General features: G+C 38.9%; 1 protein-coding gene across 3 annotated transcripts in view; it reads left to right on the top strand.

The window, feature by feature from the left end:
• OGDHL (oxoglutarate dehydrogenase L) overlaps positions 1–13,955 on the top strand; it is a gene marked incomplete at both ends in the record, with an annotated part of 50,897 nt that overhangs the window by 22,792 nt on the left and 14,150 nt on the right. For all 3 annotated transcript variants that reach the window (XM_082309101.1, XM_082309100.1, XM_082309102.1), the window contains 4 exons: positions 818–920; positions 1,541–1,669; positions 4,018–4,168; positions 7,420–7,547. In XM_082309101.1, the coding sequence (XP_082165227.1) occupies positions 818–920; positions 1,541–1,669; positions 4,018–4,168; positions 7,420–7,547 (511 nt within the window). The remainder of the gene's footprint in view (positions 1–817; positions 921–1,540; positions 1,670–4,017; positions 4,169–7,419; positions 7,548–13,955) is intronic.

Below are 13,955 nucleotides of genomic sequence, written 5' to 3'. Positions count from 1 at the left end.
GAAAGTCAGTGTGTAGACTGCAGATGCAACAAAGGACCTTCTGAGAAGGTGTAGCTAACTATGTAGTAACATAGCATTGCAGATCAACAAAAAAGCAGTTTGTGCAGGTGCATTCTGTTACCTGCAAGAATGATCACAGCTCATGCAGAACTGGCTATCCTGAACTGTTGTAAGAGTGTGCCAGTAGTGGCATGGGCTTTGGTGACTGGATCCAGGATCCTGGATAGATGTTTTACTGTACAGACTGAGCTCAACATTGCTGTTAATTACTTTTAAGATTAGCTAGCTCAGTAACTTGAGAATGGTTTTGGATTGAAACATAGATACTGTAGAGGCATCTGGCCTCTACAGAATATGGCTTTGTATCTGTTGCCATTGATAGGTGTGGCCAGCAGATTCTTAGCTAAACTCTTAGCCAGACTAGTTTTCTAGGACGTTATTTTCTAGTCTTTAGTGGCTTCTGTATCCTGAAGTATGAGAGCTGCATAATGCTGATCTTAGAAGTATGACTGTAAATTATATTTGGTACTTCAGTTCTGGCTCATTCTAGAGCACTGCTTGCAACTTCAGCTCTTGGTACTCTCCTCTGTAACACCTGTCCAATAAACTGAGTAATTTGTTTAGAGTAATGTGGGTAAGCATGTTTCTAGAAGGCAATTTGATCCTAGATAAAATGAAATTGTTTTTTTGCATAATTGTAACTAATTTTTCTTCTGGAGTTAAATAACTGTTTTTATCTTCCTGATGGTAGGTGTCATCTGTAAGATACAAAGGTGTTAAGTTTATCCGTTTTAAAAAGAAAGTTTTTGTTCTACAGGAAGAAATTGCAAAGTATGATAGAATATGTGAAGAAGCATATACTAGATCTAAGGATAACAAGATACTACATATCAAGCACTGGCTTGATTCACCTTGGCCTGGTAAGAAGTCTCCTTTCACTTATCCTAGTGTTAATATTATTGTGCTTTTATTTTGAGTCCGTATTCTAGGACTGTTAAATGTTTTTTATCAGACAGTGTTCCTTTAAAATAAAATATGTGACCTTTGGTTTGCCCCTGTTAATAGTAAATAAAACATTCTGCCAAATGAACTTGAAAGGGGTGCTTTTTTCTTAAAAAACACGCAAAGTAAAGCGTGACTTTGAAAAAGACATCTTTTCAGTTTAGCAGAGACGTGTTCTTCCTGTAATGTTAACTGTCTGTGCCTTCAGGAAGGAGGAGTATGTCTCATAGGTTTTTTTTTTTGTTGTTGTTGTTGAGGGATTGAGATGCCATGTGCCTTTTATTGGCTGCTTGTGCCCACATAGTTGGACTTTGCAGGGAGTGAAAGCAGAAACAAAACAGATCAGTGCCTGTAAGATCAAGTTCTGTTGTCATGCAGACAATCAAAATGATTTTGTCTCCCAGTGAAAGGTGAAGAACTAGGTTCATGCCACTGTTTAGGATGTCCTTTAAGAGTTGCGAGTTTTTAAATAGATTGTAGATAGTGTAGATATATCTTAATCAGTCCTTGGACTTCTCACCAAATCTTTTACTTCCAGGATTCTTTAACGTGGATGGAGAACCCAAGAGCATGTCTTGTCCTCCAACTGGCATTTCAGAAGACCTGCTGACTCACATTGGCAACGTAGCTAGTTCAGTGCCAGTCAAAGACTTCAAAATACATGCAGGTCAGCTGGAGTCTTTGTTTCTCCTAGTGGCTATGTTTCTTGCTCAGATTTTATATTTCTGCACACGAGTTGCTGTTGGGCCATTTCCCAAAGAGGAAAATGCCTGTGACTTTTATTTTAACTCTTCCACCCTATGGGCAAGGAGAATGTGACAGTTAAGGTCCTGCTGCTTGTTCTCAGCATAATGTTCTTTCCGTATCACGCCACTTCTGTTCCCTACCTCATTAAAACAGATTTTTCCTCTGAGGGAGGTAAAAGTCTCTTTGTAACATTAAGTTAATTCCTCCTTTCATTCTTCAAGTCCTTGTGGAAAATACTGCTTCTATGCAGCACGTTTGTGGGACTTACTGGGAAGTAAGGCACCCATCTCAGGAAGCACTATTAATGCTTTTTTTTAATGCTAAAACCAGTGGTAATTTGAGGTCCACTTAAGACGCTTTTCTTGTAGTTAGATAACTTTCTACTCAGGAATATAGCTTGGTCTTTTCAGACCTGGCAACGTTGCTGATATACTAAGAGCCTAATTTTAGTACAGCTGAATGGACTCTGTGTGGGCAAATTCAGTTTTTCTTTCAACTTACCATTTAGCATTGATGATAGCACAAATCTAGTGTTTTCTCAAAAAGTCTTAGCTTTTGGTCTCAAGAGATTCAATTCTGAATTTGGCATCTATTACAGTAAGAAGTTAAATGTGCCTGTCTCACAGGGGAGTGCCTGGCACTGTGTCAAAGTTCTGAGTTAATTCTTTTACTCCTTGGTCAGGTTGAAGTCTAGCAGCTCTGCAGGGAGCAATAACATATTCATTCCAGGGGGAAACATGGAGACACTTTGTTTAGGAATCTTTTGTTGGCTGGTAGGGAATGTATTTAGGATCAGGAGAAAGCTTTTTTTTTTCCCAGGTAAAATCGCTAGCTAATCTTTCTTCTCCAGAGTCATCCATCAAGGAATGAAGTGTGTCTGCTGTACATGTTCTATGTGTTTGTGTTCCTTTGGGACAATTAAACACCATTACAAGTAATGATGATAGGGCGTTCCCAGTTATCAATTGCAAACTTGTTGAGCAGATACGATTAATAGAAGAACTTTAAAACTCTTCTACACATTTGTGCACTTCGTTGTGACACTGATAAATTTGAAATTACAGTCATCCAATAAAACTTAATATTAGACATTCTAATTAAAAAGGTAAGACAGTCTCTCTTTAGTAACTTGATTACCCATTGACACTAAGTAACACTTGCCAGTATATAAGATAGATTTATGGTTCAAACCAAACTTTGGTCTGCTAGATTTTTTTTATGCAGTTTAAAAGGCCATGAAAGAGAAAATTTTGGGAGAATTAAAAAGGGAAGAGCACCTTTGAAGTACTTTGTCCTTCCACTAGAACGAAACAGCTTAATCTCTTGCAGTCTTTCAACAAACAATTGGAAGATTATTTTGTTTTATTAAATGTTTAGTATATTCTAAAGAGAAAATTTTCAAGATTTTTTTTACTTAAAATGCAATAATTTCGATGAAAGAATAGTTTTATGTGGAAAGAAAATAGGGCGATTTTTGTAAAAATGGGGAAGTAACGAAGGGAAGTATGGGAAAATAAACAAATAGGACAGCTTGCCAAAAGCATCAGTGCAGATGTGAAAATAAGATGGTGTCAAGTGACACTGAATACACTAGGCTTATAACCTCAAAGCTGGAAGCACCCGTGTAGAGATTTGAAGTCTTATTCCCTTTAAAAGTCACAGTGTTGCCACTTGTGTTTTGGCTTACCAAGTTATAAAATCTTCGCTGTAAAAACAAAACAAAACAAAACAAAAACAAAAACCAGCTTTTGGTTACCAACTGCAAATCCATTGGCAGCTGCTACAATTTCCTATTTATATGATATTCATAGTATTGATTAATCCGCCCTGTTTCTCTTTGTAACATCTCCAGAAGTCCAATAAGACAAATGCCAAGAAAAAATGACAGAGAGAAAGAGAGAAGAAAAAATCACAAACCCAATAGCTGATATTTTTAGTCTCTTATAAAACAGTACTTGGTGTTAGAGATGTGAAAATAAATCTTTAAGAAGTGTTTCACCAGGAGTCTCTTTAATGGTCCTCAGTAGTTTCTGACACAGCCAATCTTATTTTCTTCTTCTAGAGCAAGGTATGAACATTATGCAACCCTTTGCCTGGGAAACAAGTTATTTTACTTTGTTAGCAGTTCAGTTCTAGAAGAACAATTTGTAGACCCTATTAGGATCTGTGTTTAACTTAGCCAGTGGGGAAGGAGAATGGTGAATGTAATGTGAATATAAAATATCTCTGAAGTAGGTCCACTGATTTCTGATCTTTATTCCAATGTAGGACTCTCTCGGATTTTGAGAGCCCGCTTAGAAATGACCAAGAACAGGGTTGTTGACTGGGCCTTAGCAGAGTACATGGCTTTTGGCTCTTTTCTGAAAGAAGGGATCCATGTCCGACTAAGTGGACAGGATGTGGAAAGGGGTACTTTTAGGTGAGTACTGAGATAACTGTTAAATGCTGTCCCATACTTAAAGAAACACCTTGACGTTTTTTAAACAATATGGTCTTCTGCGGGGAAGGGGAAGTTGAACCTATTCAGCATCAGTCTGGGTGTTATAGATTCTGGCAGTCAAGAATAATCAAATCTCCTGTGTATCTGTAAACAGCATTTTAAAGAATTGCATTTAAGGCAGAACAAATGTCCTTAGATACTTTCTTCCTTTTCTTGCTGAAAAGCAGAAATGATTTTTTTTTCTGCTTTTTAACTAAAAATTCCACTACAATCCAGCTAATTACTCAGAAGTAAAAGACGGGTATTTGCTGCTGCAGATTCTGAAGTCTTTTAAATACCATTCCAGTGGTGGCTGCTTGGAACTCGGGTATCCTGTGAACAAACACATTGCCAGTTGGCAAGGCTTTTTTAAGTGAAACAAGATCCTTCGTACCGAGACTTTTAATGACTATGGAGCATGAATGAATGCAGAATCTGATCACTTGGTAAAAATATATACGGTTCTGCTGCCTTACCTGATTCTCCGTGGAATGAAATGTTAATGATGTATTTAATTGAAGCCTTTGATGCGAAGCCCATTGCTGGGGGTGAATGAACTAGCAGCTGCACTGTGCTTCATTGTGAATGCTTGCAGAAAAGAGATAAATCTCGGTGCCTGTCTTCTCTGGTACAGTGCTCTGTTTCTGTGCTGAGCTTCATTTGGTATCCAGTCTTTTGGGCTTTATTTTTGCTCCCATTCTTTTTTTTGCTCCCATTCTTATGACAGTTTAACAAAATCCTTCAGACAAGACCTGAAAACAAAACTGAAAATGGGGAGATTTCTCCTCCGCCCCCCCCCCCCCCCCCCCCCCCCGATTTCTGATCCTCCTTGATTTCAGTACCATGGTTTTGTAAAGTGGTGAGTATCTCCTGGGAGAGGAACACATGTGTTCATTGTTTAGCAACCTACCCACGTATTTCAGGTGAGTGCTTAGTCATGTCTAGCACACGCCTATAGACTTGTCTTGAGAATACTGATTCTCTGTATTCCCAGTTCTCTCACTGGTGGAAGAGGATTTTCCAGAACTATCATCCAGATTTTCTTGATGTTTGTTTAAGATAAAAATAATTGTGCTCACAGCAATATAGGGAAAAAAGAAAAAACGTGTTCAAATAAAAAGCTATTCAGACTGGCTAAGGTGAGCTATGGATCCCTGCGCCATCTGGATTTTATTATTCAGTCTTTTAGAAAAGGAGTAAAAAGGCATTCAGATAAATTCTTGTGAAGTTAAGGACTGAAGCTGGTACTGCGGATGTTTGATTTATAGTAACCTGGTTCTCCTTTACCACTGGGTTTTGAGTTTGCCTGATGGGTAGTGGGATCTACAAAACACTAGCCTATGGTGTGATTATGAATTTTTGCTATGCATGTCATAGGGTAGTTGACCAATAAAGGGTGAGATGAAAAAAGTGCCTTGGACCTGAGGAAGTCAGAGAATATTCGACTACTCTATTAAACAGAAGAGAACACTGTAGAAATGTGTAAGATAGTTATACTGTATTCAGGCTCATTTCATCAGAGGAATAGGTAGAAAAGTTAATTTGGGGTACAAGCACATCTAAGAGAGACTGCAGTTCTCAGTAAAGCTGCTCTTTTTTTAGCTGTGGTTTGGTTTCTTTGTCATTTATAATAAAGGTGAGCAAATTCTCTAACAACTGAAGATATTTGCAAATGCTGGTGCATTTTTATTGGAAAAAACACATTGCAAACACATAGAAAGTATTTGTCATTTTATCCTCTCTCTATTGAGAAGACACTTCTTCACCTCCCAAAATCCTTGAAGTACATAATGTCTTGGATCTCTGGGGCTAATTGGAGAGGGGGCATCAGCTAGCATTTGGGACGAACTGAAGATACTGTGTTGCCATAATGAAAACATGATGGGAGTGCTTTCATTATTTTGGAGCTTCTGAAGTGCTGTCTAGAAAACAGTACTTTCTGTCAGTATTCAGTGTGACAACTTGCTTTCTCTCTGTTTCAGTATTCAACATTATCAATAGGCAGAGGCTAGATAAAACTGCCGATAGAAGGACTGGGCCCCTTCTCATCTTGGAGACACACTCTAGAGAAGGGGAGGGGGAGAGAGACTTGATTCTGTACTGGTGTGATGTCAGTAAACCTGATAATCGCGTAACAGCAAAATCTGACTTGCATGTCTGTATTTCTGGCTGTCCATCTACGTTCATTGTAATTGCCTTTTGCTGGGGAAACACAAAACTTCGTGCTCAAGAAGCTTATCGCCTAGCTAGGCCTTCTATCTTCATCTGAATGACAAAAATAAAATGACAGTGGCAAAAATTCCTACCTAACAGCTGTCTGGTGTGTGTATTTTCCCCTATCTACCTCCCTCCCTGTGCTGTTCTTCAAAGATTCTGTCTTCCTGGCCTTGTATTGTTGACTTCTAAATACATTTCAGAGCTCTTTTGCTAGCATTCATTATAGCAAAGGGAAGTACAAAAAGATTCACTCTTTAGTTCAGTGTTGGCAGCTATACAACACGCAGCAGTTGTTACCAGTATAATAACTGTCCTTATGTTAGCAGTTGTAAAGCTGGACATATTGGTGTGATTCACTCAGTCTGCTCAGAGTTAATGGATTACAGTAATTACTTCAGTCATCTCTGTTTTGGTAGGGTTCCTTGGTGCCCCATTCTAATGCTGATTAATGGTGTTCTAGAGGGCTGTAAATGGTGCATGTGAGTGGAAATAGCAGGAAGGAGGATACAACTGCTTCAAGTCTTGGTGCTGAGATTAGATTAGATTAAATTTTTGCATAAAAGACAAACAACAGTTGTTTTAAGGAAAAGATTAATAGAATTTGCCAGGGAGGCAGAGTGAAATGTTTTTAATGACAATTTTTTTTTTTTTTTGCTTTAATGGGTCTATTTTATAGCAACAACCTCCGCACCCTTCCCCCTCCCCCCCAGTTCTACTAGTGATGAGGTATTTTCAGTTTCCATGAGTGCTTGAGAACAAGCCTTCAGTGAAAGTCCTTATAGTGCAGCAATTGTATTTAGACATGTGATTGTATCGCTAGATTTCAATGAAACCACGGTGTTGTGTAAAGCAAAGATAACTGTGTTGCTTGCATGCTTTCTAAAACATAGCCTTGATGGTTTATCTTTGAAAATAGCTCTGTTAAACCCTAAAGTTATTCTTAGCTAATAAATTTCTTCAACACCTATTTGCAGCCATCGTCATCATGTGCTTCATGATCAAGAAGTTGACAAGAGAACGTGTGTTCCCATGAATCACCTCTGGGAGCAGCAGGCCCCCTATACTGTGTGCAACAGCTCCCTTTCCGAATATGGTGTCTTAGGTATGTCTCGGGGTAACTATCCAACAGGTCTGCTTATGTTTTAATAGGTCTCAAACAAGATGTAGGAACTGATGACTGCTAATTAAGAGGAATTTTATTCTGATTTTGCTTTAATGTGGTTAAGCCTCCTGGCTACAAAGTTTTACTTTGTTGCTTGAGTTTGCCAAGCCTCAAAGCAAACAAACAAAAGTCTCCTTCTGCTAGCAGCATTTAAAAATAAAAAACTGTTGTGTTTTGACATTCTCACATTCATAGCAGTTTTGTATGAGGTGGAAGCCGGGAATTGCAGAACAGGGGCCTAAAATCCAATCAAAATGCCTAGACTGATTCCCCCCCACCTCACCCCCTGAAAAAAGTAGTTCTGCTAAGAGATTCAATAAATTTACCCTGTTCATTGTAAGGTTTGTCCCTTGTTGTCTTCTTATCTCGAAGGTTTTTTAAAAACTCATTGTAGGATAAACTTTAAGCCAAACTCTTTTTTTCCTACAGTGTGCTATGATGGGTTTTGTTTTTAATGTACGTTTTAGTTTTAACATTTTAGCATACATTAAAAACTAGAGGGGAAAACTTCAACCGGGTGTTTGGTTGGTTGGTTGGTTTTGTTTCTTTTTTTATTTTCTTTAATTTTTGAATGTGTTGGCTGTGGTATCAGGCATACGAATTTGCAAGTTTCAGTGTGCTTGCAGTGCAAAACTTGCCGCACTCTTCAAATGGTACGCCTGTTTGTTTAGGCTGCTTAGAACATACTTGTACTTCAAAACCATAAACTGGGAGACTTAAGCAGCTTTAGGTGGAAAAGTCACAGAATATGCTAGCATTGGTCTCATTAGTATTCAACAGGAAATTACATAGTAACAATGGAAGGTGAATTTCGGAGAATAATGTAGCTATAAGAGAAGCAGAGCTCAGCAAGAAAGAGAATGTGGAAAAAAGCTGTACAACAGTTATATATGAAACAGGTATCAAAGCTCTCCCTCTCACATTCTGGCATCTCTTAAACAAGCATCCCCACATTTTACAATTATGGGATTCAGTTGAAAGTATCCATCTGTTGTGGTTGATCTTGTCAATGCTGGAACATGCACCTAATGCTTTCTCGAAAGGGGAGAAACTGTCAACAAAATCAGGGACGCTTTGTAATACAGATATAAAAATCCATCCTAGCCTTATCTGAACTGCTATTCTGAATGGTGCTATTTCAGGAAAACAAATTCTTGTTAGTGGTGGTATTAATCATAGTGAATTATATTTTTCATACTGGACAGACATTTTACCTTCAGCCACAGATAATGGATAACCTCACTCTGACATGATGAGGGTGGCAAGAGGAATGTGGAGCACAAAACAAATAAATCTAATAATTTATCAAAAATGTTATTGATTCTATGGATAAATAATAAAATATTGTTTCATATCCATTTCAGAGCTAGTGTGAAGGAAAAAGATGAAACATTGTAGTAGATAAAGATGGTAATTGGCAGCTGCTTGCTTCAGAGTTCCAGAAATACTTGATCACATAGTCATTTTTACTTATGTTGTAGTCTAACCCCAGCCGGCAACTAAACACTACACAGCCCCTCGCTCACTCTCCCCCAGTGGGATGGGGGAGAAAATTGGAAGGGTAAAAGTGACAAAACTCATGGGTTGAGATAAAGACAGTTTAATAGGTAAAGCAAAAGCCACGCACGCAAGTGAAGCAAAACAAGGAATTCATTCACTACTTGCCATCGGCAGGCAGGTGTTCAGCCATCTCCAGAAAAGCAGGGCTCCATCACGCGTAACGGTTACCTGGGAAGACAAATGCCATCACTCTGAACGTCCCCCCCTTCCTTCTTCTTCTCCCAGCTTTATACGCTGAGCATGACGTCATAAGGTATGGAATAGCCCTTTGGTCAGTTGGGGTCAGCTGTCCCAGCTGTGCCCCCTCCCAGCTTCTTGTGCTCCCCCAGCCTCCTCGCTGGTGGGGTGGGGTGAGAAGCAGGAAAGGCCTTGACTCTGTGTAAGCGCTGCTCAGCAGTAACTAAAACATCCCTGTGTTATCAACACTGTTTCCAGCACAAATCTAAACCATAGCCCCATACTAGCTACTATGAAGAAAATTAACCTTATCCCAGCCAAAACCAGCACAACCTATTGCTAATAATATTAAAATGGTATAAAACTGTATAGTTGGAGCATGGGCTCAAGAGCTGAGATTTTTTAGGTATTTTTGTTGGCTCTGTGGCAGAACTGGTGTGAACAGAAGTTTGTATCTCCATAAGCTAAAATAGTAACATGTAAATGTGAACTCTAAATAGGAGAGTGCAAAAGAGGATGTGTATAAACATAAGAAAATAATTGACATAGATAAAAAGCAAGATTTTAATTTCAGAGAATGATTTTGTTTGTTTCCAATTTCCTGTTGTTTCTCACAGTTTGGGCTGGGGTTTCTTAACTTGAGCCTGTTTACAGTGGTGCTGTAAATTTTATGGGTGAGTGAGTCATAGGTTTCTGGTTTTGGTCTGTTTTTTTTGTGTTTTTTTTTTGTTGTTTTTTTGTTTGTTTGTTTTTACATTCAAATAATGTATCGAAATGTGAAAGTGACAAATGTCTGGATATGATTAAAATCTGCTTTTGTTCCAAAAATTACACCTCAATAGGCCTAAGGAAGCCTAGCGTTGATATGGTGTGAAGGGCAATTCTTATTGCCACAATTCTGTTCTTTAAAGAATTAACCAAGTGGGCCCTCATTCTTTCTCTTTCTCGATCTCATCCTGCTCTTCCCCCTTCCTCAGCAGCAGAAATGTGAAAGTTGATTTAATAACTTCCACTGAATACAAGCAATAGGGCAAAATATGGGTTTGTTCATACAGTGAAAGCAAGAGTACCATTTCTGTGCAATTCTGCTTGAGCAGATATATGACAGGTTCTTCAAAACTAACAGTATTGATATTTTTAATTGTTAAGAACTTTAAATCCCTCATGTCCGAGATGTTTTCTAACAGTAAAGGAGATTAAATTAATAAAAATAGTTGATGAGCAATGATTTTTTTTTTTTTTTTTAACTAAGAATGCCATGTTTCTATGTTGAAGTGATCTTATAATTAAGTTTCTTCTCCCTTGCTAGCTTTTACTTATCAACCTTCTCCAACATGTTTACTCTTGCATTTTGTATCCATAGGGAGACAGTATCGGGATAAGCAGCAGTGTGTGAACACATCTCTTCTAGTTAATGCATCTCAGTCAAAGGGGAGCTATTAGAATTGTTACCTCTTTGGCTGGTAACATCACTGGGTCTCCTTTTTAGTACATGGAAGAATAAGAGAACATTTGCAGTTTGAGGAGTTGATTCTTCAGGAGTAGCAAAACCCCCCAACACTTCATTTTCTCTAACTGCTATTTCTACTATATAAGCCTGTTACAAGGAGCAGTTTGGGATTAGTGCCCTAAAGTATTTGGTGGGGGTGGGACGGTTGTGAGAGGATATAAAGGGGGAAAAAAAAAAAAAAAGGTGTTAAGAATTTAATTTATGACTGTGTTAACATGCAGCATCTCAGAAGCATTTTTGGGAATTCCCTTAGTTTCTGTGAATTAGAGCGAAGTAAAAATGGATTGAACAGCCCAGCATGATAAAACTACAGATTATTTCCTTGGCAGCTACATAAGCCAAGAGCTGGCATCTGTTCAGAGCTGTGAGCTTTGCACCAAGTTATTGTTGAGCTGGTTAAGAACACCTGGGGTGTAACTGCTCCATTAAAATGATACTCTGACAAGATTGATTTCACGTGGAAATAAAACAAAGGCGGTCTGGCTAACCTGTAGTTCAAACAATTGCTTATGTTTTGTATACAGGAAGCTGTGGAGTGTGTGTACGGAGGCATTAAATCAGAATATTTAACAATCTCTGATAATTTTGTTTGACATCCTGTGTCTACTATTTTTAGCTATATCCAGATAATTACAATTTAGTTGTGCATCCACTCATCTAGCTTTAAATTTTCCGTGTTACTGAAACTGAATGTCTGGGAGTATATGACAGCTGTGTGAAGTCATTTAAGCAAAGAAGTTTGTCTGACTTTATTTGCTGATCAAGATAGAGGAGAAAAGCAGAAGTAACTTACAGGCACTCCATGCTACCTCTTCGGCATTTTTTAAATACTTGAAAGGATCTCCTGTCTGTCTTTACTGCCGTCAGAATGACTTGTGTAGTGTTGATTCTCCGCCCAGGAGGTGTGATTCTGTCAGGTTCAGTACTGGCTTTGAGAGGTCTTGGGCTGTAGCATCCTGTACCAGGAACTTCCAGGGAACATCCAGGCAAGATAGACTTGGAACTAGTGCATAGTTCAGCAAATTCCTGAACGATGAGACCTGGAGTACAGCTTTTTCAAGGGGGAAGTTCATGTTTAAAGCAAAAGATGAAGGGAAGAGGACAGGTATTAATTTAAACTTTTTTTTGCAATACACTCCTAGGATGAAATACGTAGTATTACTACTCATTCAGAACAACATATTTTTAAGGTTAGGAGTAGCAAATACAATTACCTGTCAGAAATTGTGTTAGGAAATAGGACAGACTGTGGTAACCAAGGACCAGGTTCTCAATGGCATCTGCATGGAGCTCTAAGAAGGCATCAGTCTTTCTGTTCGTCCACCACATGGGTATTAACTTCACTTTCTCCTGGGCTGTGTTTGGGTTTGTGAAAGGATGCATGTCCCTCCCTTAGTCCCTGTGCTTAGATTTTCTGTTAAACATAACACAAATCTGTCTTTGTAACTTTCCTCATTCTGACATTAAATCCCTGCACTGGTAAGTCCTCTATAACCATCAGTTAACATTCATGCCTTAAGTCACTTTGAAATCATATTGAATTAAGCTATAGCCTTACTTACATTAATTGAAAAACTACAGTTCTTATGACAATCATGAAAAGTGCTGTGGGGAAAAACACAGCATAATATGCTGTGTAAGCTGCCACTTTGCTTGACAACACCTCTTTCTCTGCCAGAATGACAAAAGAACAGTAAGGGAGCACAGCAGGAACTGGACTAATAGAAACAAGCATTTCTGCTACGCCTGTCATCTAGGGACCTTAATGAACTTCAGCAATTAAAACATTAGTTTTGCAGCCTTAGTCAAGTGCTTTGTATTTTTCTTTCCTCTCTCCCCTCAGTTTGGAAGTTTACTGAACTGCTGTGCTGGGTCCTGGTCCCCTGTGCCCTGGTGCGCTCTGAGCCCTGCGTGGCTGCCTGGTGTTCGGGAGCTGGCTGGTGGCTCTCCGCCACCCTTTGGGTGTGCAGATTCTTTACCTGTCATTCTTTGAAAGCTGCATCTTGCAGCCTGGTTGTCTTGGCACTGGATTTCCTCACAGCTTAAACATGTTCTCTGTGTTTCTAGCTGTGTAAGAGTTAATCCTTTAAACTCGCAAAGTTTGCACGGCATTCTGAAGAAATGTTCATTTCTTGTGACTGCAGACACAAACTATAAAAGTTTGCAAGGTCTCTGCTGCAGTTTTTTTAACCCTTTACTCTGGTCTGAGGTTGAGCCCTCATGAGGGGCCTGGGTAGGAACCTGCTCCCCTGCAGCTTATGTCCTGTCTCTAGAACTGTGGAGTCTTTCTAGCTCGGGTCACCTTCCCTGGCCTTGACTCATCTGGTGCCCCCAACAAATCCCTTTCAGGAGCAGCACCTCACCCTCTCCTGGGTTGTTCACCTTGCATCTGTCTAGATGTCTTTCCACCATTTTTTTTTTTTTTTTAAATTTAGCAGTTCAGATCTTGCTTTTTAAACGATTTTTCTCCACGTGCAGGTAGGAGTCGCAATTCTTGACAGATACCCTAGCAATTGCTATAATCGCTGGTGGGATAGCATTAATATTAGGAACTCTCATTGTCATTTGCCTGGTGGAAAATGAGTTCTGGTATACCAAAGGTGGGTATACCACAGACACATGTTCCATGAAATAGTAGTCTTGGCAGAACTAATTTCAAAATATTAATCAGAATGTATAGATTACATTTTGATATATTTTCCCAGATATTTTTATGGCTGTCAGAAAGCTTGCAAAAGGTGTCTGTGTTAGGATCACACCTTTCAACGCAGTTTCACCTCGGACTTTGTCACTTTGTGGAGATTATTAGCACAAAGTGGGCAATAAGATAGGAAATGAGAAATTACACTCTTTTTTTCCATGTGAATTTTAGGGGTGATTTTGGTACATGAAACAGAATTACGTGTGTGCTTTGACCAAGTTTTAAATACGCACAGAGCTCCATACTCTTTGAAAAGCACTGTGTGATTATTGATAACTCCAAGTGGTCAAGACCTCAGTTTGTTCTTCTCTAAAAGCTAGATTACCCCATTCTTACAGAGAGCAGCATATGCACAAATAAGTCTTGAACATATTGCATATTTTCTCAACCATGTCACCCA

Source organism: Platalea leucorodia, assembly GCF_965183815.1.
Source record: "Platalea leucorodia genome assembly, chromosome: 4".
In the NCBI taxonomy this organism is placed as follows: Eukaryota; Metazoa; Chordata; class Aves; order Pelecaniformes; family Threskiornithidae; genus Platalea; species Platalea leucorodia.
Note: the sequence above shows the minus strand (reverse complement) of the source record. Positions and strands in the feature narration are given on the sequence as shown.